General features: G+C 40.0%; 1 protein-coding gene across 1 annotated transcript in view; it reads right to left on the reverse strand.

Annotated features, from left to right (window-relative positions):
* The window catches only part of ERBB4 (erb-b2 receptor tyrosine kinase 4), a 1,090,474-nt gene extending 1,086,536 nt beyond the window's left edge, over positions 1-3,938 (reverse strand). Inside the window, exon 1 of the mRNA XM_055345632.1 lies at positions 3,822-3,938. Within this exon, the coding sequence (XP_055201607.1) occupies positions 3,822-3,903 (82 nt within the window). The 5' untranslated portion in view covers positions 3,904-3,938. The remainder of the gene's footprint in view (positions 1-3,821) is intronic.
* Between the last annotated feature and the right edge of the window lie 23,196 nt (positions 3,939-27,134).

Genomic DNA, 27,134 nt, shown 5'->3' on the forward strand with positions numbered 1-27,134 from the left:
AGAAAGAAAGAATGAAAACTGGCTCAGAGGACTCCTGCAGTGGCTGAGTGGCAGATTGCTGGGAAAGGCACACACCAAAAAGAATACACTTAGTAGTGGAGGGGGAAAAAAAAAATATATATATATATATTCACATGTGTAAACTCAAAATGTAAAGGAAGACTCTATAGTAATGGAAAGGATGAATGCCTAAGACAGATGATAAATAGTACTTCTATTTAAGAAATGCATGAAAGCTCATGAATGCTAAATATTTGAATCTACTTTAAGAAGGAAATATGATTTTTCCCTCAAGTGAATGCAAACTCTAAAAATCAGCCAATGCAAACTTACTGTGTTCAGGTTAGTGTAAAAAAATACATAAATCTTCCATGAAGTGCATGCCCTGGTAAATATTCTAATGTAATTTCTTAATTAAGGCACATTTCCAGTGACTAAATGAAAAAATATATAAAGGATTAAGTACTGATTTTCAAAAAACTTTGACTTTATATGCGTGAATGATTAAAATAAAAACAGTTTAGTTTAAGAGGGAAAAATCAGAAGATGAGGAATTTTGACACAACCAACCATTCAATTTTATCGTAACAGTCCATACTATAGTATTTTCAAGTTATTTACAGTTATAACGAGTATAAACTTGTTTAGAAGCATTCTGAAGAAAAAAATGCCTTCCCCTAAAAAGATCCTTTTGACATATATAAGAATTTCAAAAAAAAAAAAAAAAGGTGTATCCTGTGGGTGTGCTTACAGTAAACACATGTAGGAAAGATTTTTTTTAACGTATTGAACATCTTTTTATCATCTACCTAAGTTTTATTAACTTTCTCCTTCTCAAATGTACAAAACAAAACCCCAACCCTAAGTTTGAAGATACATCTTAATATGTAGGAAAAAACGTATGTTATTCTATAGCATGAAAAGCAGAATTAAGTTACTTGCAAATAAGAAATGGAAACTGAACTTATCCCATATCTATTGAGGTATGTAAGAGCATCACTTCAATATTATATATTGTAATTAAATACAAAGGTGACACTATTTTTAAATCATGCCAGGAAAACAGAAATTTTGAAATTATCCCTTTTGGTAGAAAAGGCTTTATAACAGTCATAAAGGGTCTTTGGCTATATACTATATATATATATATATATATATATATATATATATATAGTATTTCTGGATAAAATGAATTACTGGAAATGAGACAAAGTCCTGAAGACGTATTTAAAAATTGTTTTCTCTAAAGCTGATTTTTTTCCCAAGAAAAGAAAAAAAATAAAAACAGGTCCTTCCCCATTATAATTATTTTAATAAATATCTTAGATCTATACAACAGAATCCTCCCTCCACCCATATCTTTATTCTGTTCACATAGAGCAGTAAATAAGGTGCATTCCTTCTGCTTCTTAAGAAATTAGCATTTCAAAAATATGCCACTTTCCCCTGAACTCCAAGCGTGTCTAATAATGCGAGAAGCAGATTGTCTTCCCTCGTTTCCTTAATTTGTTTCATCTAAAAGCAATTCACTCAACATCTTGTCGCCCTCTGGCAGCTTAGTTTACTTATCCGCACTTAATTTCTCATTTGGACCAAAACAAACTCCTCCAAACTGCTACCGACTGCTAACCGCGAGAGGGGAGACACGCAGTATGTATTTACTTGGGAACATACAGCCCCACAGACAGACACACACCGCCTCACTCACACTCCACACAGTAACTTGGTTTCGTAAAAGCACTATATTAAAACCAGCTGAACTTTCCCTGCCAGGTGCGGCAGGGGTTGGCGGGGGGGGGGGGGGTGTGAGGATGGCGAATAGGGTGAAAAAAGAAGTCCCCAGGGGCATTTACGGTTCCCAGTGGATCACCTTAGCATGCGTGTTGCAACTGTACCAGGGATGCACCGAGAGCTTTTCTTTGCGCGGCCCTTTCATCTAGATCACTTTGTGTTTCGAACAAGTGAGGCTCGCCCTCGTGCCCCTAGAATTTCAAGTACAGAGTCACACGCAGAACGACAATGGCACGCTAATCCTCGCGCTCGACATGGGCTCACTTGTGGGTCTGACAACTCGCGGGGGGGGGGGGGCGAGAAGGGACCAGCGAGGGCGCGAGGCGGTGTCGCCTGAGACGAGGAAGGGGACAGCTGCAGAACTAATTTGGATTACATTCTTTGCAGAAATTCTGAAAAGGGCTTTTCGGCATAGCTCACCCCTGAGCCACACAGTTAATACCGAGTTGCTGCGGACTCGGAGCGGGTCCCCCAGAGGCTGAGGCTGCACCAGACAGCCCCCAGTCGGCTGCCTCGGAGAAATTCCTCTCGCCTAAGTCTGCATGTCGGTCGCACACGCTTTTGAATGGGTCAATGTGCATAATCAACCCATTGAGGGAAAATATGAAGGGACTCGGCGTGCGGAGGGAGGAGATAAAAGGGATGTATCTAAGAGGGCGCCTGGAATCTGCGGTCGGGGCTGGTGCGGTTCCGGAGGCGGCTGGAGCGCGCGACCTGGTCTGCATGAAGAATTCCCGAGTGTCGGGAGGGTGCAAACGGCGAGCACCAACGGCGCACACCGGGGCCACTCGAAGGTCATTCTGAAAGGCTCGGTGCCTGCGACTTGTTATTTACTGGGCTAGGAGGGGTAGGCGGCGGGGGCGGGGGCGGAGCGGGGCAGGCGGAGCGGGGCAGGCAGCGCGCGGCTCCGGAGGACGCCCTCCGGGGGCCCAACGCGGCCCGAGCACCGCTCCCGGGCGCTCCCGGGGGGCTTCACCCGCCCCAGCTGCCTCCCGCGCTCCCGCCACCAGCCCGGGGCGGCTCCGGAAATCTCCCCCGCTCTCCAAAAGGCCCCCTTCGGCGGCATCGGACCCACCGGCCCTCCGTCCTTTCCCGTCCCGCTTTCATCCCCAGGAAACTCAAGCGTCAAAAACTTTGAGCAGCCTCGCCCTGCAGGTGCCGTCCTTGGCCCTGCCCGCCGCGGACGCCAGCCCACCCCCGGGCCTCGGGGTCGGCCGGCCTGGGCCGGTCCAGGTGCCCGGGCTCGCGCTTTCTCGCCGGCGGTCGCGGTTTCTCGCCGGTGGCTCCCGCCTCGGGGTGGGCCGGTTCGCGCCCCGGGTCGGCTCGGCAGCCGCGCCGGGCAGTAAACAGAGAAGTTGGAGGGACTCGGGCCAACAGCAAGTTGAACTACAGGAAGAACTCTTCCCGGAGCCAAGCCGGGCAACCGACGGCAGGGCCGGGCTCCCGCTCCAGGCTGTCAAACCCCTTCCCTGCCCCCACCCCCTTTTCTTGAAAGAGAGCCCGCAGGCTAGCGAGCTCCGTCCGTCAAGTCAGCGGGGCGCAGGCTGGCGGGCGCCCCAGCGGGGAGGGCCCCGCGGCCGCACAGGTGCACCGCCCGGCGGCTCGGGGAGGCCGCGCTCACGCCCGCCCGCGCGGCAGCCCCTGCGAAGCCCCGCGCCCGGGCCAGGCGTTCGCTCCCGGGGCGCCCGGACGGCGGGAGGACCGTCCCACTCGGGAGCCGCGTGTCCCGCGGCCCGCACGCAGGCAGGACCCGCAGAGATCCCGCTTTTAGGCTGCCCCGAAAACGCGGGAGAAAAAAGAAAGAAGAAAAAGAAAAGAAAGATCGGGGAGAAAGAAAGGGGGGAAAAAGGGAGGGGGGACAGGGTCGCAGAGTGACATTTCACGGTAAATAAAACACAGGCTCACAAAAAAGGCTAAGTTTGGGGACGGACAGTCGGAGGGAGGAAGGGAAGCCCGAGGAGGAGGCCAGAGGGTCCCGGGGGGCGCGGAGACCCGGGCGGCCCCGCCAGCGGCAGCGGCCGGACACCCACCTGACTGGGAGGCGTTGGGCTGGACGGTCCCCGCTGCCAGCAGAAGGCTCACCCAGACCCACGGTCCTGCCGCCAGCTTCATTTTCTGGAAGTCTCAGATCCCGAGCTGACAATTACATGTCCAAATGGCATCTCCCCTGTCGGGCACGCGGAGGAGGGCCCCGAGTCCGGCGCGCCTGGGGGCGCGGTGCACCGGCTCCCAGCTGAGCCGCCGAGTGCGAGTGCGAGTCCGAGTCCGCGGGGCCGGGGTGCCGGGGCGGGGGCCGGGGGGCCGGGGCCCGAGGAGGGGCGTGCGCGCCGGTGCTGGCGGGGGCAGTGCGCCCGAGGGTGTGCGCGTGCCGCTCGGGGCCGGACCGGGCAGCGATTCCCCGGTGCGAGCCTCCGCTCCCTCGCTGCCTCCTCACTTTCTCTCACTGGTTGGTCAACAATAAAAAGGAAGGGGGGGGAGGCTTTCCAAAAAAAGTTGATTGCAAAGAGGCGGTGGGTTTCCGGCCTCTCCCCGCAGCCGCGCTCCGTTCGGCTCCCTTTCCAGTTTCCTTGCACCTCCAGTCCAAACTGGGAGGGGATGGGAGGGCGGGGGGGAGCGAGGGGAGGGCGCTTCTCGCTTCTCCCCCGATCCTGTCCTTTTTCCTGTCAGCTTTCCTCACACTTGTCCGGCGGCTGCGGTAATTAAAGCTCCGAGCGTCATTTCCAACGCTCCGCGGTCTCCAGCTGCAGCCCCACAGAGAAATTAATAAGACTCCGGGGGGGGGGGGAGGGGGGGGCGGATAAAACAACCCTCCACGCAACCGGGCTGGCTCCGCTCAGCCGCGAGCCCCGCCCCCGCTCTGACCCAGCTGGCCCCGCCCTTTTCCCCGCCCCCCACCCCCCAGAGGGGAATCTTATTGGCTCGTACTCTCCCCAAAATCCTCAGTCTCAGGAGTTGGGAAAACACCTGTCTGGGAGCCGGCGCGTGCTGCGGGGGGCGGGGGGAGCTGGATTTAAAGGGCTCGCCCGACCCAGCCGACCGGCACCGAGGCCCTAGACAGCTGGCTTGCGAGCGCGGAGACCACCGCAGGGTTGCTTACAGATGTGTTTTTTTTTTTCTTTTTTTTCTTAAACCAGAAAGTCACCATTTTCTCTACTGCCCCACACACAGTGCTCATCCACAGACTGGAGCTGGAAATAGAAGAAAAGAAAACGTTGCTTCGGGCATAAAGCCTTCACCCTTCTCTAACCTCTAATGCTGCACACTCAGAAAGTAGTTTAAAAGGTGGTTCGGGAGCTGGGAGGCTCTGCCGGTGAGGTGGTCCTGGGAACACAATCACCCGTTTTTCCAACCGTGCCATCCCTCCCACAATTCCCACCCTGCCAAACTGACGGCATTTATATAGCTATAGCCTTTGCTTTCAGACCTGATAAGTCTTTTTTTCACCTTTTCCTTGGACTCGGGACAACTTGGTATGTATGGGGTTCATTCTCATTAAACAGATTCTCGTCCAAAGGTATAAATGTGGTTCTAAAGGGCTAGAAACTCTCTCACTCCGCAGCTGTTACTGTGAAAGAACTTAAGGCCATGCCAGGACATAGCCAACACAAATGATTATTAGGCTTATGCTACAGTAGACCCAACTTTAGGTACCTTCTGCAAGTCCACACTCCCCAGTCCCCATATCGCTAACTATAGGAGTTTCTGTGCCTTTCTTGATTAAAAATATCCTGGATTTGGGTCATATCAGTGTACATATCCCTTGCCTTTTACAGCTCTGAAACTGTACCCTGGGCAGAGGCCAGAACCTCCTGGGGGTAGTAGGTTATTGGTTTGCTATTTGCACAGGCATTCTATGTATGGATTACTTTACTTTTTATATTTCTCCAGAAGCAGAAAATATATAAATAAAAAGTATCAGGGGAGCTTAAAAATCAAGCCACCTCACTCATCATTTGAGACCTTCCCATTCCTCCCCCACATCTTTTATCTATAGCCTTGTCCCTAAAGAATTTTCATGGAGCTGAGAACAGAGAGAAACAGCAGCCTCATCCCAGAAACCTGAAGACTTCCCTTTCTTAGGCCCACAGCAAGGAACAGGCACAGAGAGGAGTCCAAACAAGCTGAGTATGTTGTTTTAACCCAGAAGCAGCCCAGTGCCTGGAGAAATTAAGCCCAGAACAGATGATGGTGACTTGACCAGAGTGGTACTGATTGCTTCAGAACTGTGCAGGCTGCTCTTTGGGATTATCTTTGCTTTCTATTTTTATCATCCTCCCTCCCTTCTATTTTCTTTCCTTTCATTCATTCTCTTCTCAGTCTCCTTTACTTAAATGTCCTTCTGCTCCTTATGATGATGCTCGGGACACCTCTCTTCCATGAAAACTACTTCTTAAAAATTTCCTTCAATCCTCAGAGTAACAATTTAAATGATAAAAAAAAAACACCTTTCTGCTTTTAGAAAAGTTTAAGTTTCTATATTTAAAAAAAGGTTCTGGGGATCCCTGGGTGGCTCAGCGGTTTAGCGCCTGCCTTTGGCCCAGGGTGCGATCCTGGATTCCCGGGATCGAGTCCCACGTTGGGCTCCCAGCATGGAGCCTGCTTCTCCCTCCTCCTGTGTCTCTGCCCCGCCCCATGTCTATCATAAATAAATAAATAAATAAATAAATAAATAAATAAATAAATAAATAAATCTTTAAAAAAATAAAAAAAGTTTCTGATAACAGTTTTAAGAAGTTGAAGAAATTGATTGTGTATTTTAACTTAAATTGAGGAAAAAAATAAAGACCCTGAATAATTTGGGTTGTATTTGTTTTTCAAATTGTGATAGTTTTTACTTTTTCATCAATTTTATAGCTCTTCTATAAGGAACTCTCCTATATACTTTTGTCTCACCTGTGCATTTAAGATAACTCTTGGCCAAAGAGGGATTTCAATTAATATTCATTGGTTAAAAAACAATAGTCTAAATTTTGGGGGGGTGCTTGGCAGTCTGTACAGGACATCTACCAATTAAATTACCTTGCATACCCATGATTTGCCTCTAATTTTCAATTTACTCTGTTTGGCCCCATTTTTTTTTTCGGTTCTGATTGAAACAATGATTGCTACCCAACCAAAACTGGTTATTGGACCAGCAGCCTATAAAATGAATTGGCATAAAAGTTCTACCCAACAAAAGCATCTCATAATGTTTTCAATGGTGACTGGTCTAGTCAGTCATAATCTAGATTTTATAACTTGATTAGGAGACCCTAGAGACTTGGACAGGAAGGTAGTACCTGTGTGGAACAACTGGAAAAGTGAGAATGTAAAAGCCATGAGCCAAAGTCAACAGTTAATTTTTTCTGTGTCTCATTTGTTTCTGATCTCAACTAAGTCATCATAAGAAAGGAACACCAGAGTAGGGCACATTTGCTACATGAGGTGGAAAGGACACACTGAATCCTCTGTGTTTGCTAGAGGATTTCTGCAATGGATCTGTATATTCACTTTTCCACATATCTTTAGAATAACTCCTTATCAGATTAACAAAAATATTTTGCTATTATTTCAACCTAGAAAAAAACAAATCTAAGTAACCCAGTACTTAGAAAAGCACAGATTTGCATCTGGATTTATCTGCTCAGTATTCTTTCTAGGAACTCTCCGCCCCTCAGTTCTACATTTTTAACTTGGATCTAGCTCCATGGTACAACACCCCCAACTCCTTTGTTTCAAGTTGGACCACTGATAGTACTAAGCTAGACCAATCATAATGCCCTAGTCATTGTTAACTGGTTGACAGATGGTCACTCTCACCAGGTCTATTCCCTGGGATTTTTGCGCATATGAAAGAAAGAGTTCATATTAGTCATTCGCTGATAGCTTTGGAGATTAAAAACAAAAAAAGTCCAGAACTGACCTATGTTTCCTTCTATATAGGGATGACCAGGCTCCAGTAAGAAAGAATGAAGCTGCCATTTGGAAGGAGCACAAGCTCTTTCTGAAGGTCTGAAGAATATTCCAGCTTTTCCTATGGCTTTGTTATTTGAATCCTCCTTTTTCTTAAATTAGTTCAATTTCATATGTGTTACCTGAAACCAGAACACAATAAAAAAGTAAAAGGAATCCAACTTCAGTGAGATCATATAGGCCATCATGCCTCTTGAGGAAGACATCTTGCCATGGCCTAAATTCTTTAATTTCCCTTCACAGTTTCTCATGATTTCCCTTGACTGAAGCCATAACCCCCAAATAGAGATTTCTTTGTTTTTTTTTTTCTACTTCCTCCTATCACATTTCCTAGTTCATGTTTTCCATTAATAATAGAATTCAAGGAGAGGGGATCCCTGGGTGGCTCAGCGGTTTGGCGCCTGCCTTTGGCCCAGGGCGCGATCCTGGAGTCCCGGGATCAAGTCCCGCGTCGGGCTCCCAGCATGGAGCCTGCTTCTCCCTCCTCCTGTGTCTCTGCCTCTCTCTCTCTATGTCTATCATAAAATAAATAAATATATCTTTAAAAAAAAAAGAATTCAAGGAGAGTATTGATGTTATGAACGACAGATTGCTACTGGTGGAATATTGCTTCGGGGGCGGGGGTGAAACACATTGATCTCAGAGTTCAATGTTGAATTAGATATATAACTTTGTCCCAGAATCTTATAAATCACTCTTCATCTTGTTTATAAGACTTCTCTAAAAGTATGATTAGGGCTTGCTGCTTTAGACATTTTGCTAGTGGCCATAAATAAAAATTTGGGACAAATATCAACCAAGAAAAGAAATAAGACCTGGTTGTAAATCAATTTTCTTCTCTTGATCCTTCAAAAATATTATAGGATTCTACTTCTCCACCCCCCTGCCCACCATCAATTTCCTCATCATCTTTTAAGTTATCTTGTGGTCATAAGCAAGTTATTTCATATACCTGAGCCCTTTGCTTCATCTTTAAAGGACGGGATTGTTGTGTCCCAAATCTAAGACTTCAGGAATCTGTGATGTACTGATCACCTACTAAGTACAAGTCATAATTTTCACAGACTTCAATTGTTTCTCATATTCTTTCCTACTCTTCCCCACTCACCCATACACACCTCTTCATCTGGAATACCAACACAGCCACAGCAGCAAAATGCCTTAGGAAAATATTCAAATAAGCTCACCACTATGTTACTGTATAGTGCTATAGTCTTTAAGTCTTTCTATTCCATCAGCCAACAAGAAATTTTGGTAAATGTCCATCAGATCCAGTATTATGATGATGAAGTGGAGATTGGTAGTTTTTGGTTGACAGATGCAGTGTTGGTAGTTTTTGGTTGGTTTTTGTTTATTAACTAGCACTTAACATCTTTTGTTCTTAACTCTCAGATCAGAGTTCTGAAATTCTCTGATATTTTTGGTGATATTCATGTGTCAAGGCTAAAAAAAGACATTTAAAAGTCCAAACATATTTTAAATGCATGACTATACATTAACAAAAGAAATGTTTTTGTGACCTTGGTTATTGAATATCCAAAGAGGACCTCCCCAATAATATTTTCATTTTGGTTAGGAAGTGTTATTTTCTATGTGTGTGATTAAGCCTTAATTTTTTAAGTGCTAAGGGGGAGGAACTGAACATAAATAAATTAAATCTGTGTTGCTTTTATGTTCATTCATCAGTGTCTGTCCAAGTTCTTACGGACATTTTTTGGTTTGTGGTTGAAACTGCAAAAGAATTTCAGCCCTGTGGACAGAGTAGTCTTTTCCAACAAAGTTATGCAAAAATGATTTTCTTAGTGAAACCTTTTCCTGTTGTTATCTGCTTTATATATTTTCTTAAACTAAGTTCTCCCATCCCACATAGCTTTTTCTACTGCTTTTGTGAGCTTATAGATAAAAGTAAACCTGACAGTGACAGTTGCGTATTGAAAACTAAGAAGAAAAGGGACGTTTCTATGTTTGCATATTTGTATATTTATAAATAAGTTAACTAGTGAAGTTACTTATTGAGGCTATGATTGTACCTGGCCTAAAGTCTGAACCAAGATAAAATTTGTTAGTTTCTTTTTCAGGTAGCTTCTTAAGTTGCACTTCCCTTTTCCATACACCTAACTTGGCAAAAAAAGCTTGATCATATTATGGTTAATACATAGATTTCTCCAAAGAATCTGAAGTTACATTTGCCATGCACACAAAAATGGCTGTTATTCTGACTAAGGTCACAAAGAGTTCTTAGAATTTTTCTTGAATTCCTGCCAAATAGTCAACTAACGTAATCTGTTAGAAACCACATATTTTTTTTCCCAGATTTGCATAGGGATGGATGAATCTTCAAAACTTCAGCAAAAAGAATATAATAAATAGTTCAGAAAGGGCCCTAAACTTGTTGAGTCTTCTTTCAACACTTTAATAGCCCGGTGCCTCCTCTCCTGATCAATTACCTCTCAAAATAGCTCCATTTCCCCTTTTTTTAGAATAGTTCCCCAATTCTCTTGGTGCCTACCCTTACCAAACCTCGCCTCATCCTTAAAAAAATCTGTCATGAAGCCCAAGACATCTACTGGGTTCTCTTCTTGGTCTTAGCCCCTAATGAGTCACAATTTTCTAATTTCCTAGGTTTTGGATCTAAGAGAATATCCCATGTTCCAAAACATTTAATAACTACAATTCACTGTAGGAAAGGCCCAGCAGTGAAGCTGTGCGAATTATTAAGTCACACAAAGTAGTAGCAAAAAAATATAATAAAGAAATGGCAGGGATGCCTGGGTGGCTCAGCAGTTGAGCACCTGCCTTCAGCTCAGGGTATGATCCCAGGTCTGGGATCAAGTCCCCCATCTGCTCCCTGAGGGGAGCCTGCTTCCCCCACCCCATGTTATGAATCTGCCTCTGTGTGTGCATGTCTCTCATGAATAAATAAAATCTTTAAAAAAAAAGAAATGGTAGAAGTTAAACTTTTTATCATGTTTGACGACAAGGAAAAAAACACTAATAAAAGGATATATGGGGATCCCTGGTTGGCGCAGCGGTTTAGCGCCTGCCTTTGGCCCGGGGCGTGATCCTGGAGACCCGGGATCGAATCCCACGTCGGGCTCCCAGTGCATGGAGCCTGCTTCTCCCTCTGCCTGTGTCTCTGCCTCTCTCTCTCTCTCTGTGTGTGTGACTATCATAAAAAAAAAAGGATATATGGTGGTTCTTATATATTTCCTACAGAAGGATGGTTATTAACTTACAATGATTGATCTATGAGTGTCTTTCCTTTTTTACTGGCTGTAAAGATCTATAACACTCTAGAAAAACAAATACTGGTTGGTATATCTTTGTTTACGAGATCTCAAACTATCACTTAAGAAATCCAACCTTGAAATAGTTTGATTCACATCCTTTGAACATTTAAACTGCTGATACAAAAAACATATTAGTAACATGCTAGTGTATCAAAGCAATATGGCTTAAGAAAGATCCTAATAGCCCAACAGCTGATAATATTAAACTTGGTGCAAAAAAATAGCATCCAATTTAATTTTATTAAGATAGGGAAAGAGGTAAGGCTAAACAATATTTTGAATCTGAGGTAAGAACATCTACCTTTACAAAAATAATTTTAATAAGGAAAAAATCTAAACCTATATAAAGTTAGGGAAATATTTTCTGCTCAGTGAAACTTTTACCCAAGTATAACTGGAAACATTTACTTAAACAATTTTTAAACAACACAAACTTTCCCAAATATACAGTCAATTTAAAATCATTATATGAATAGTATATGATGCCATATTACATGCTGTCCTGGTTTTCCACTATGATACTAACTTACTTTTAAAATAAAATTAATTTACGGGATCCCTGGGTGGCGCAGCGGTTTGGCGCCTGCCTTTGGCCCTGGGCGCGATCCTGGAGACCCGGGATCAAATCCCACGTCGGGCTCCCGGTGCATGGAGCCTGCTTCTCCCTCTGCCTATGTCTCTGCGCCTCTCTCTCTCTCTCTCTGTGACTATCATAAATAAATAAAAATTAAAAGAAAAAAGATTTAAAAAATAAATAAAATAAAATTAATTTAGAAGCAATTGGTATTATTCAGTATAAATTGTTGAATGAGGAAACATCCCACTAGATACTATTTTGTAATAATTGTTTACACTGCACAAAGTATTGTTCTGGACAACTTGTGTATTCTATGTATATTTTAAGGACATAATATTAACAGGTATTATTATGTAAGGTATTAATATTTATCTTAGCTAATACATGCACACTGACTCCACATTCTTTCTGTGTAGTCATTTCAGGTTAACACTGATAGCGAAAGAAAAATGTTCTTTGTCTAATCAAATACTGGAAGAAAATAAAACAATTGTGATAATTTATTGTTGTCTATTAGATAGAGTGAGAGGGTAAGAGAGGTCTGCTTCATACAGCTTAATGTGACTTTGTTAAATGAACACTTTTAGACAAATGGAATCACTACTTGTCTTACTGCATCTACTTATCACTCCATTCAGGAACTCCTCAACACACTGGAGAAGAGGTTATGCATTACACTGAAAAATAATGGTCACTGTAGATGTTTTCCGTCTCCAGTATTTTTTTTTCAGAGTGGTATTCCAAATGCTGTCATTGAGTTCTTTGAATCATAACTCTAACAGAATATTGCTTAAAGAACATAAATCAGTGATGGTATTTACCACTAAATCCAAAAGTAATTATCATTTTGTCTTAATGCGATTACATTTAAGCAAAACCTTCCCTTCTACTATTTGCTATAAAATGGATATATGTTAGCCACTAACATATGCATTTATATATGTATATGAATAAATCCATTGTTCCACCCCAATTTTTGTTATAATATGAAAAACATTATTTTCCACTTTCTTCTATCTGAAATAACTAGTATTCTATTGCCTTTTTCCAGTTTAGTATGAACTTGACACTTAGAAATTCTAATATTTTAAGATATATAACCTCCTCCCTTTACCCTTTCCCAAATTTTCTCCCTTAAGAGATTGTTCTTGAAAGAAAATAATTATACTTTTATCTTTAAATGAGGACGGAAGGAAGAAAATGAAAATGATACTTAGAGTACTGAATTTCACTATCCTAAATGAGGCCAGTAAATATCAATGAGAGGAGAATGTTAACTACAAAAGCAATCAAGAGACAGATCATAAAAAAATTTATTTTAAAATAAAAATTAAAAATACGTATTTTAGAGATGTGAAATTTTTTATGCACATATGCACTTGTATTTATATTCAAATTTGTGACTTGAAAAAGGTCATCCTGATGAAACTCCCTGCTTGTTTTCTAAATTCATTTGAAGTGAATGGAAACCTATCAATAATATAAAATTGGCACTTTTATTTTTTTAACCACACAAATAAAATCAACATAGCTGGCAAGATAAATATAATTATTCTAAATATTTAAATAGGAACTGTGACTCTATCTGCCTTTCAGTAAACAATGACTAATTGTGCTGGCTAAAACTACACCTTCAAGATTGGAAGGCACAGATCCTGGAAAGATACTGAAGTTGATTCCCACTCCCATGGCCTTCACTGTACATTAATCAGAAGTGTTTGCTATGCAAATCTTGTCATAGGAAGCAATTATGGTTGTTCCTAAACTGACCTCATGTTTATTTATTACTTCAGCTTTTTACTCGCAAACCTTGTCTGATCTTTTCAAACACACACAATTTTTATGTTGCTTTTTAAAAGTACACAATAGTTATTTTTAATTATTTGCACCCAGTAAAAATGGAGAAGCTATGTAACTCTTTCAATATGCAATGCAGTGCTTAGTGAGTCTGAATAATATTCCAGTGACTGTTCATGCAAACTATTTTCACCCCAGGGTCTCGGTTAGGATGAAGAGGCCCCTCTAATCGCTTAAGGCCATGACACCTTGTTTGGTCTTACTCTGCAACATTAGCTCATAACTAATGGAGACTGTCAGCTACAGTACACTAAGCAGAAAAAAAAAAGGATTTTTATAGCAGAGTAGTTGAAAGTAAAAGATAACAAAAAATTCATTGTTAACCATTTATTTACATTTTTTTCAACTTTACCTGGCCTCAGCAAGTGCAACTCCTGTCGAGGGATTGTATTCAGCAAGAAAAATAGTCTGAAGGCATAAATCCACAGTCAATAAGAGCAATAATGCTCTTTAACTGGCTAATATTCTATTGGCATAGGAAGTCCCATTCTGTGACTTCTGGTTGAGCAACAGTGGCATCCAGTGGCCAGATAATTATTTCCATGATTAAAGTGTTATGGGCAGTTCAGGCAGACAGAGCTGAATGCTTCAGATACATTTAGCCTAAACAAAGGAATTTACTAGGAAAAGCAAATCAAATGCCTCTGTTTCCAGAGCAACCCTAAATCAAGTCTAGGTCATAAGATTTGGCTCTAATGACTACTGAATATTGGCAATCTCTCCAACACCCCCGAATAACATCAATTTAGGATCCCTATTAACTGTCTACTGTGTACCCTCATATTGAATCCATTAACAATAACCTTGATATACTAGAAAGTTTCCCCACAATGAACAAGACACCAATTCTATGAAAAATAGTTCACAAAATCAAAAGCTGTAAAACACAGATAATAACATATTCAATGCTCATTTTGAACAAAAGTGTTCTAACTAACCCACGAGCTAAATATGACCTTGTTGCACGTTACTGGCATTTGGGATCAAGGTGGTATTGTGGTAGCATGACTGTATTCTGGATTTTTGCCCCAGAACCTCCACTTACTGGCAAACCCAAAGAATCCTCAGAAGCCAATGATATATACTTCCAGTGGTTTGTGGGGCTTAAATGAGATCGATGAAAAGCTTCCAACCCAATCTTTGGCCCAGAGTAAGTATTAATAATGAAGTGGCAAGGAAAACGTCGGTACCCAGCTTCCTGCATTCAAATCCTGCCCCTGGCACTTACAAGCTGTGTGACTGAGGGTGAGTTGCTTCAGTTTTCCTGTTTATAAATAGGAGATAATAATAGTGCCTGCCTCCTAGGATCACAATGACTTCTAAATGAAATAGCACATTCACATGTTGAGAATAGTGCCTGGCATACAGAAAATTGCTCATAGGTATTACCCTCTCTATTCAAAGTCACAGTCTTCACATTCAAAAGAAAGTCTACTATTGCTAACAGTAAGAAATGCTCTGTACTTACCCCCTGAGTCTGATTATACTTAGTCCTGAATGATGCCCTGTAATACCTGTATGATTCATGACATGTTTTTTTAAGTGGACAAACCATGAGGAGAAGTACAGTGTGTGGAGATGTAACCTGATCAAAGCAAATCAGTAGCATCTAAGCAGAACCCTACGAAGCAGGAGGCCTCTGTCTGATTCAGGAAAGAGTAGGTGAGGTGTAAGAAACAGAAACATCTTGGGAAGAGAGGTGGACGCCTACGAAATATATCTCGGTGAGAGAGGGAGAGTCATAAATTCAAGAGGTAATTGTACCAATCCTTATTTTATCACAATACTTTTCATACGCAGCCTTGTAAGACACACATGAGTATCACTTTCATTTTCCACTTCTGTTTTACCTTATTTGATATAATAGGATCACACCTACTTAGAATTGATAGGAACTTATAATAGCATTGACACCACTCCTGTTCCTTTACTGCTACATGCTGATGTTTTTTTCTGGAGGAGGGGTGTGGGGGAGAATGATAAAATGCCTTATGTCAAAGATTTTCACATGTAGATACAATGGGGAAGTTTCTTTGGAGTTTCAGCTGCTTACTTCCACCTGGATGAGGCTTTAGGTGGTCTCAACTATTCTTCCTTCTCACCCTCCTTCTTCCTCCTTTTCCAGCCTTAGGACAGATTAATTCTCACTTCTCTCCATGATATTTCAATGAAACAAACATTAGAAAAAAAAAAACAACTTCTAGAATAATTATTAAAAAACGTTCCCAAGGCATGCCAGGTTGTCATACAGTCAAGGTTATTACTTGATTCTAATCTACATAATTATTTTTCAATAAAAATAATTGATTTTTTGAAAGACCAACGTATACCATCACAATCCAAACAAGGCTGAGCAAGAGACATATTTGGCTATTATGCAAAATGCTAACTGAGGAGATCAGTGGAGCTGGGAAAACATTCATTCCTAGAATTAAGTGTAAGATCTACGAAGTAAAGAACTGTCCAAGAGCAGCTGGAAATGCACCAGTGGACCAAGGCGCAAAGGTCAAAAATGCTGAGCCAATTCCAAGAAGAATCATTGGCACCATGTGATTCAGTCCAGAAAGCAGAAAGAAGCAATTAATTGTCTAAGCTATTCCATTCTGAGATCAAACAAGGAGACAATCTTAATTATGTCCAGAAGAAATGGACAGTAAGGTTTGGTAGAACCTAAATCAAGGAAGGAGGGCTTCTCAGCAGGACCAAGAAGCCCTTTTATTACCACAAGATATACCACTCTGGAATGGTCCACCACTGGAAATGCCATTATTATTAAGACATTTTTTATGTTATTCATTTCTATATTTCTTATCTATTCAAATGTGAATAGCCCATAGAAATGGATACATTAAATCAATAATTCCTTAGTATGAACTTATTTCATCATATTTTTCAATGTATTAATAAAGAGGAAGGACCAGTGACATATAAAAGCAAGTGAGAGTTGATAAAAACAGAAGAAAAGGGAATTAGAGAGCACTTCAGGCAAACACAATTTTCTTATTCAAAATTAGTCTTCAAAGCTATCAAACTAACCACATAATCAAGCAATTGCGTGAGAACGTGGTACTCCATTGACCAGCATTTTCCCCCTAAAGACTAGACTCCATTTTTCTTACAGAAGTTCTCTTACAAGTACAGAAATATGCAAACCTTTACTCAGTGCTGACTATACATTGCTAATGTCATCACTATAGCGCAGAATAAGAAAGTTCAATGATCAAATGGTCCCTGGTATCATAGAGTTTACAACTGAAGAATTCTATTTATTTCGTCCATGTCACGTGTGGAGCAAACAGCCACCAATGGAGTGGCTTTTTACCTAAAACAGAATAGCATTATAGAAATCTGAAATTTATGTTATCTTCTTAAAATTTCTTGCTACTTTACTTCAGGAAGTAATATAAGCTTAAAGCATATTCTAACAGGCTAAAAGCAAAAAACTCAAAGTAGGAATTTACGGCTACTAGGTTTTCAAAAACACTGCACAAATCATTCAGGATGAGGGTACTGCTTCTCTGCCTTTCATGTACAATGGAACCCTATGTCAGGCAACAAAGAAGTAAGTGATCCGCTAAATAAACAGGCACTTCCCTTGTAGTCTCTCTTGAAGGGAAAGTGGTTGTTATTAAGTATGGACTATATTGAATAGGGCAATTCAATTGGAGAGAGCTTTATGGTAAAGAATTTTTTTTAAAAAAGAAGTTTCTTGCCTATTTAGAAATAGAACATATTTTTCAAGAGTGTCTTGAAAACAGGTTGTGTGGGAGCTGTCAGCTTGCTTTGGTCTATTAAAGTAACTGTGATTCAGCATTCTTGGAAGAAAAACTGGAATGTAAAATTCCTCAATAAATATTTTCAAAACATGAGAAATACAGGAACAAATTCTGCTGTCTTTTTGTGAAAGAGCTGGGGGAGAGAGACGATGCTTAAAATTACGAGTCTGGATGTTCCTTTTCTCTTCTCTTCCAAGCAGCGCAGCAAAATGCCCTGATGTATGATTTGTTTCCTTGCACTCTGCAGTTACTGGAGAGGATCTACAATGGATACAGTGTTGACTTCAAATTTATTTTCAGGATTTAAGAGATGATGTCAGAACAAGTGGCAGAGCCACATGAACCAACAAGTGGGTTGTGAAGTCAGCTTGTCCCCATAGCACCTATTGTCACTTTGTTTACAAAACAATGAGTTGCTTATTTCAGGAACAAGAGTGTGTGCCTGTTGTGTATGTGTGCTCATGTATTTGTTATTTTAGTAGTGTAGAAAAGATTTCCAACATAGTAGGAGACTTTCATAGCTAAGAATGAATTTGTGTGTGTGTGTGTGTGTGTGTGAGTGTTGTGCTATATGCGTCTGAAACATTATTTAGGACTCATTTATACTGCCAAACTATTAAGCACTTAAAAAATAACAAATAACTGGAGAGGATGGCTTTTATATGAAGATAGATACCTCAAAAGATTAGCATTATAAACTGATTGTCTTTGACGGTATCTCTTCGGAGAAGCTATTTTTAAGGACAAGTGTGAAAGCTAACACTATTAAGAGAAGAAGGGGAAATGCTGATTTAATGATAGTGGTGTGTTCTTTGCCACTGAAGAAGTTATCTTCAGCCCAGGGGTGGTGAGTTATATTCCAAAGATGGTACATCCTAATTAAAGGGGTCTGGGATTTAAGACAGTGTCCTGATATAACTGGAAACCATACTGTCAAGGAATTGCCTGTTTTGACTTTTAATATCAGACAAACATATTACTATGTGTGTGTCATACACACAAACACACACACATACGCACAGAGAATATGGGCAGTTTGGGCAAGATTGGTCCCAAGAATTACAAGGTAGTAAACTTATCTGAACATAAATTGGACACTTCATAATCATACTATGGATTACCATCACTTTCTGAAATGAAGAAACCAAAATTAGTTGTGCTTCAGTAACTTGTCAAAGATGGTAGAGCTAGTAAGAGTTGACTTGAACCCAAGTCTTTAAATAATAAGACCTGTGATCTTTCTATTTCACAGAAGCCTGTTTTCTTCTGTCCTTTGCTTAATTTCATGGATCTTTACAGACATTTTATACTACCAGGCCCTCAGAGGAGTCCCCAAGTAGCAAAACCAGAATTCAGGTGAAGGAGATATTGATTTTTAACTGCCAAATTCAACTACAGAAGGTTTAGGGACTCTTGCTTACAGACATACAATATAGACATACAGACAGAGCTGGGATTGTTTATGCAATCTTAAATATATCCCTTAAGAAGAAATGAGTTCCTTGATATACAGATAACTTGTTACATATATAGTGCAATTATGCCTTGACTAACAAGAGTGCGCCTGAGTAGAAAATATTGTCAAAATGTAGTTTTCCTTGGTCCTTAACCCAATCGGAATGAACTTGATACTTAATTTTTCAGACTTTACAGTACAAGTGCTTTGGATATTAAAACATCATCTGTATCAACACAGTTTCTCTACTTATTTTATTTAATAAATATCAAATGGATTCTAATGAAACCATACCACCATAATTTTATGACAGCAGTACTTATAATTCATTGTTACTACTGATCGATTATCTAGGCATCTGCTATGCTAGGTGTTTTATTAAACTGCCCCATAGGACATACATAATAGGGTTAACATCTGGAGCATGGCACAATTACATATCACTATGATTTCCAATGGATGACTATTTATGACATGTTAATGCCTGATTAACTCAGTTGGTTACTGTAAGGTTTTCATAAAATCGAGACTATGATTCTGCCAAATACAAATTATAGAAGGCTTCTCTAGAAGTGCCACAATTATGAAGATCAGTCCACTTATTTTCTCATAAAGGACACCTTTACTCATGGCCAAACATCTCCCTCCCAAAAAAGAGGCTGGCCCTAAGAAGAAAGACAAAAAAGCTGATTCAATAAATGTTATTTCCATCCTATAATCAGTGAAAAGAGGAGATTTTTGGGAAAAACTTCAGGTGTCAACTCCACGGAAATTATTTTCTTTCAGAACATATAAATATGTTCATGGCTTCATTCTGTAATGTTGGCATTGTTTCTGTATTTAAAACACTTAAGACTGAAATGACTTTTGCATAAGCAAACACTTTAACAGTTCCTCTCAGTTGCCTATCAGAAAGGGAAACAGCCATATGAACTTTCTTATGTTCTAGGTGCTGCTGGCTTTCTACAGAGTAACTATCCAGATATAGCCAAAAGGCTTCCAAAACTGGCATGAAACATGTCTGGAGAGGTAGGATAGGGAGGAAGACTGCACATTCAGTAAGCACACACCCCGACAAATGGTTGCTTGGCCTTAAGCTTTGCATAATGTGGTTTATAAATTCTGTCTTTGTTTTGGCTATTTCACAACTATAAACCATCTAAGAATGCCCAAAGAAAAGTCTTAGAAGTCTTCAAGCAACCACTTACTTCAGTGACAAACATAACAATTATTCAAATTATTGATATCTTCTGTTATTTTACTCTGTGCTTTTATACCTTACTTTACATATAATAAGGGTTGTTATCATTTAGAGCTACAGTATCTTCAGCTTGTTCTATCACAGGAAGATTTCAAGTCTTGCCTAATATTATACAAAGATCTTCCCTGTCCCACTAAAAGTGATCTTGCCAAACTGCTTGTCATACCTCTGCTCCAAAGCTACCCCAGTCTACGGCAAATGCCCTCAAACCAACCAACCAAGCAGCTCACCTAATATCCCACACATAAAACAAAGATGTTTATTTTTTTATTATCATTATTCATGAGAGACACACAGAGAGAGAGGCAGAGACAGGCAGAGAGAGAAGCAGGCTCCATGCACGGAGCTGGATGTGGGACTTGATCCCATGACCCCTTGATTATGCCTTGAGCCAAAGGCAGACGTTCAACCGCTGAGCCACCCAGGTGCCCCAACAAAGATGTTTCAATCCACATTTTATAGCCCCCAACCAACCAATCAACCAACCAACCAACCAATCCACCAAAAGCTGCATATAAAAACCAAAGCTACCACAGCATACATCAAATCCCAACCAATTGACCCAGCAACCAACCAATCAAGTGACCCAATATACTACCCCACCACTAGCCCCACAAAACAATGAAAATGCTATCTGGAATGAATAATAACATAAAAAGAGCTAGATGACTCCCCAAACATAAAAGTGAGTCAAGAAGAGAAGAATGACCAATAGATTAGCTATTTTAAATTTAACATTAGAAAACCAACTAAAAAAATAGCCATAAAATCTAAATACATGGCTTTAGAACCTGTAACATTCTTGATTTAGTTTGATTCCATCATACCACATAGTGAATATGACATTTTCCTTAATTTCATTATTAACCGGCTAGAAAGACATCTGAAATCTTCATTATATTTGATTTTTTATTCTCATAAGTCACTGTGGAGCTTTAAGATTTCCTGTGCATCATTTTCCATGATCTATAAAAATCAGATAGGTTCAGAATGAATAAATTAACATTGATAATTTTTGCATACTGCTTCAACAAAAGAAATACAATATAAAATATAGAGATTATAAAGGAAAAACATATATAAGAAACGTTTGTATGGACTACTTAAGTAGCTTAATTTCTAAAATGCCCCCAAGTATTATTCTCAACAAATGTCTGAAACAGACTTAAAGCAGAAAATGACAATAATAGAAACTATATGAATCTATACTCCTTCTCATTTAACCACCATATAAAAATCTGATGGCTCCTCAACTAACTCAACTAAGTAGATCATGTTGTAGCAATTCAAAGTCTAACAAATTTGTGATTCAGAGCATAAGCCATATTCATTATTCCTAGTGTGTAATTTGTTAATGGTTACCCTAGTTAAAATATGAAAAACAAGTGAAATAATAAAGGAAACATTTCCAAATTGGAGCACATTTTAAAAACCATCTATGCCACCATTTCATACATTCCCATATTACACAAGGTCAACACCGCCAGAAGCTTGTACTGTATCTGTTTAAATACAACATTTATGAGAAAAACCTCTGGGAACGGTCACTGAAATGTTTCTGATTTCCCAGACAAAAGTCAAGATGTATTTTTCAAAATTCAACAATGGATATTTACTTTGCTAACCATCAATCTGTTACCTTTTACTACTTTGCCTTTTACCACATCTACCTTCCTTTTTTTACTTAAAAAGCAATCTACCTTTGTCATACAAATTAAAATTTAAACATTGGTGTACTTCCATGATGCTTATTAACATAATATGGAAGTATGATAATAGAATCACCGACAACAGTAACAAGACTCTGGTCATTTTCTTTTTCCTTTGAAACTGTTACCTTGGATATTGAATCCCTCCATAATTTCTGATAGTTTTAGCGATGGGAATGGTGGCATATCAAGGAGAAATTGCATTTCATCATTTTGGCTTTAACACGTATACTATAAAAGTGACAGCTTGGTGCACTGTAGCTGACAGTTCCCATTAACTGGAAGCTAATGTTGCAGAGTCAGTCCAAACACCGAGTCACGGCCTCTGGCTACAGGAAGGTCTCCTTCATACTAGGATTCTCACACCCCCCGTGGGAAAGAAAAGCTATAAATATTTTCCACTAGTTTCCTCCTCAAAGTGATATAATGAATATTTACACACTGAGACCCCTTTCCTACCCTGAATCTTGTTGGAAAAAACACCTTCACTGACACACTGCATTGGTCTGAGCAGGTGATTCAAGCCAGCCCTCCTTCTCTTCATAGTAAACAATAAGCCTATAGCAGGGTTTGAGTTTCCACTTTTGGAATCACTGGTAAGACAACAGGAAAAAAGGTAGGAAACTGTTTTGAACATTTTTGTAGGGGTTTTTCATTTGTTCTTTATGAATTGGTGGGAAAAACTAAGCAAGTATCAGGAAAAATCAGCTAAAATATGAAAAAAGTAAAATATTACAAAGTAATAGTGGCCTAAGAAATATTTTGAAGGAGATTTCAAAAGTAAAGTAAATGCTAAATTGATTTACTGAAAATTTAAGGATGGGAGACTAATGAAAGAAAAATAAATCTGGGACCCCCAGGGGGCTCAGGGGTTGAGCGTCAGCCTTTGGCTCAGGGCGTGATCTCCATCCTGGGGATAGAGTCCCATATCAGGCTCCCTGTGGCGAGTCTGTTTCTCTCTCTGTGTCTCTGCCTCTCTCTGTGTGTGTTTCCCAAGAATAAATAAATAAAATATTTAAAAGAAAAGAAATCCAATTTTTGTGAACATCCTTATGTTCATTTAATAAATTAGGTGCTGTGAGTTTCTATGCACATGCAGTGGGAGGGGATAAAGATACAAAGAACCTGTCACTGTTTACAGAATAGCTCACATTATAGTTGAGGAACTTGAAAATAGCAAATTTTCTAGAAAAGGCCATAGAATATATAGATTAAGAGCAGAAAGAGAAGAGCCAGACTGCCTAGGGCCAGTGCTAGGGGTAGGACTGCCACTGTCACCAGTTAGGCACCTTTGGGTAAGTTTATTTAAAATTTCTGTATTTATTTCCTCCTCTGCAAAATGGGATAATAATGGTACTCAGTTTAGTTTGAGAACTAAAAGAGCTAATATTTGTAAAATCCTCAGAATAGCGCAGTGTTAAATAGCGTATTTAACAATATTATTAAGGAAACATGGGGATACAATGATAAGTAAAAGAGAGCTCCTGCCCTCCTGAAACTCATTGCCTACTCAGGGGGGAGACAGATAAGTAATTCACAAGTTTCCAAAAACGTGGGTAATTACAAAGCTCAAAGTATAAAGGCACAAGTTACCCTGGGAATACAAAAGAGAGATGTATGCACCTAAAATAAGTGGAGGTGGCTGAGGAGTACCCAAAGAGGGCTCCCAGGGAAGGTAAAAGCTTACTAGGAAATTTGAAGGATGAATTTGAGTTCCCAGACAACAATAGTTCTAGGAGACTGGTTTGAGCATTTAAAGCAAAGGGACCAGCATGCATCACAGTCATATGTGGATAGTTGGCATATTTGGGTCTTAGAAGGCATTTTGGCCCACATGGACTGTAGAGTACACTGGACAACAAGAAGATGGAAAGGCAGGACAGAACCAGGTTATATGAAGGGCCTCATGCAAAGTTCAGACTTGATCATGTAGGATGAGTTTATAAACAGGGGTGTTCTGGTAATATCTACATTTTAGAAAGATCACATGAATGACAGAGTTGAAAATGAATGAGAGGAGAGTGACATTAGTGACCTAGATATCAGCTGGTTGTTATGATAATCAAGGGGAATGTGTACTTAAGGAAAGGACTCAAAGAGGTTGAAGACAATCTATAGAACCTACTCCTTGGTTAGAGCAGGGCAAAGTTAAGGGGACAGGGGAGAAGTTGAATCTCAAGGTCTGGTTTGGGGGACTAGACTGATGCAATATCTTCCTCTAAGAGAATACAAGGGAAAGCAATAATTCTACAGAATGAGTGAGACTTTCATTTGAGGTTAATGTCCGGAATACATGCTTGGAATCAGAAAACAATTCTAATCTTGGATTTGTGTCCGTCATTCAGTCTCTAGGCATCATCATCTCCAGGAATGTTCCTTGAAACCTCACACTGACTAAAATGTTCATTTTCTTTGCAGGATCCCTTGGCATTGTTAACTGTATCATTTATTGCATTGTATTCTCATTTTATGTTTGTATTAAAGCTCTTTGTTTATTCATTCTTTTTTAAAATTCATTTATCAATCAGTAAATATTTTTAAAAATATATTCCATGCTATACACAAAACAGATGCTGGGAATTCCCAATGAACAGTACTATTCTGATCCTTGCCCTTCTGGAACATTCAGCCTAACAGGAAAACCAGATCCTCAGTAAATGCTTGTTATATTGGATAAGACAGATTTGGGGATCATGAGTAAAAGTGGTGTTGAAATCTTGAGCATGGGTAAAGTCTAGCAAGTGAAAGATAAAAAGAGACTTATGCTGAGAAAGGATGGGAAACACCAATATTTAAAAGGGAATGAACTCAGGAAGGGGAGAGTATAAAGAACTGTAAAAAAAAAAAAAAAAAAGTAAAGCTGCATCCCTTGGAAGAAACAACGTAAAATTATTTTTTTATCTAAGAAAGCAGACCTTCAATGAAGGAATAATTAATTCAGTGTCAGATGTTGCAGAAAGGCCAGTGAAGTTGAGGCCTATAGAGGACCAACTAGTCCTGGTAGAATACAAAATTTGGTCTCCCTGCCCTTCAATCTCCAGTGTTATTCTTGTAAATATATTAGATTGTGTAAGAGATATAAGTAAGGTTACCAACTAAGTGATCTTAAAAAGGAGATATTCTCCTGGATTATCTGTGTGGGCCTAATCTAATCACACTACCTCTGAAAAGCAGAGATTTTTCTCCAGCTGATAGTAGAAAGGGTGGTACAGATTCAAAGAAAAGGATTCCATGTACTGTTGTTAGACTGATGATGAAAGGGACATGTGTCAAAAAATTGGGAACCTCAGTCCTACAACAACAAGGAACTGAGTTGTTCCAATAATCTAAATAAACTTGGTAAGGGAATCTTCTCTAGTACTTCCAGGTGAGAGCTCAGCCCTGCTGACTCCTTGATTTCAACAGAAAACCCAGCTAAACTATGTTGTGCCCAGACTTCCAAACCACAGAACTGTGAGATAATCAATTTGTGTTGTTTTCAGTTACAAAGTTTGCAGTAATTTATTAGGACAACTGTTGGGGAAGCAGCTGTCAGAAGACCTGCTGTCCCTCTCCAGGATTGTGCAATCAGCATTCTAGGCCTGGAACATTCCCCTATGCAGAAAGTGGGTGTTGGAGCTCTGTGTTGCTTGGCCCCAGATTTTCTTCCTTATTAGGAAAAATCATTCACTAGCTATGGTGAACCTCCTTGTATTGTTCGTGTGTGTGTGTGTGTGTGTGTGTGTGTGTGTGTACTATATGGCACCTGGCCAGCCCCACCAGTAAATCTGCCCTCCCTTTTTCACGGTAAAGGGATATTAGCTTGTAGCATGAGAGGGGCAACTGCACTCCCTCATCTCATGCTGGCTATCAGGAGGGACCCACGGTCCACAGGAGACCGATGCACACTACATATGCTGATTGTGCTGCTTCTTTTCTTTCTGTGAGTAAAGCATTGTTCCAACCTTTGTGTTTTGAGGCCTCCTTGATGACTCTAAACCCACAGAAGATGCAGTGGGCTGAGGTATGCGGGCTGATCTTGGCAGTTCTTCATCCTCACTGGGGACTATTAGCTGGATGTTCCTGCTCTGCAACAGAAATAGAAAACTAACATACCTAGCATGATAGATAATTTCGTGCAAACTTGAGTGGGCTAAAAGATCCCCAAATAGCGGGCAAAACATTATCTCTGGGTGTGTCTATGAGAGTATCCCTGAAAGAGATTATCATTTGAGTCAGTAAATTGAGTAAGATTTTCTTTACCAATGCAGGTGGCCATCATTCAATCTAGAGGTCCAGAAGAGAACAAAAAGGTGAAGGGAAAGTGAATTCATTCTATCTGCTTGAGCTGAGACATTCATCATCTCCTGCCATTGGACATCAGTGTTCCTCATTCTTGGGCCTTCAGAACTGGGCTAAATTACTAATTTTCTAATTTTCTTTCTATCTTTCTAATTTTCTAGCTTGTGGACTTCAGATTATGGGACTTCTCAGCCTCCATACTTGTGTGAGACAATTAGTATAATAACCTCCTCATCCTTATCCTATTAGTTCTGTTTCTCTGGAGAACATTGACATATACACCTGGCAACCATAAGTCTATAGAAAGTTGGTACTGAGAACATCGTTAGTGGTATACTGGGGCCGAGAAGCCACCTGAAGTTAGGAAGGGATGGGACATGTGGAAGTAGAGGATAATTTCTTTATACTAGTTCCCATTGTGTTCAATGTAACCATGGATTTTTGTGAGATGATTTATGAAAGCAATTTATTGAATTTTATTCCTATCTCCACCAAATAAAGCTTAATTAAATGAATTTAAAACTGTTAGTGTATTTGATTAACATTTCCCTAATCCTTGCCTGGAAAACTAACAAAGAAATGAATCAAATAGATTCAAATAGAACAGGCCCAACCTTCAAGCATCAAGATAAATTTAAAAATCTACTGCATTGACTGTATGTTTGCTGAATATCAAAAGGTTTCAAAAGAGAGCTCTTGTAAGCCCTTTCCCAAAACTCAATATAGAAAAACACATGATTGAAATGACTCTTGATGGTGCATGTGAAGCAGATCTCTTTTTACTTGAATTCCTACTCTTTCCTTTATCAACATTATATTTAAATCAAAAATTGTAGTGGCATTACTTATGGAAAACACATAAAATATGTGATTTCAATCTATGTCTCAAACTAAAAGTTAACTCCAAAGGTTGTAAGAATGACACAACTCTTGAAACATGTTTTCACATCTATTTACCATATATATATGTGTGCATATAAGTGAAAATGTGTGTATATTCAGTTATATAGACATGTATATATACAATTCTTTAATAAAAATATGAAAACCATGTTGAGAAAATGTTTTCAATTTGTATTTGGAGGATTAGATATAATACCAGTCTAACAGACATTTATTTAATTTCTACTATGTATGAAGTTCTATTAGATAAATTGGGGTGACATAAAAATGAATAAAAGATA

This window comes from Nyctereutes procyonoides, unplaced genomic scaffold (assembly GCF_905146905.1).
Source record: "Nyctereutes procyonoides isolate TBG_1078 unplaced genomic scaffold, NYPRO_anot_genome, whole genome shotgun sequence".
In the NCBI taxonomy this organism is placed as follows: domain Eukaryota; kingdom Metazoa; phylum Chordata; class Mammalia; order Carnivora; family Canidae; genus Nyctereutes; species Nyctereutes procyonoides.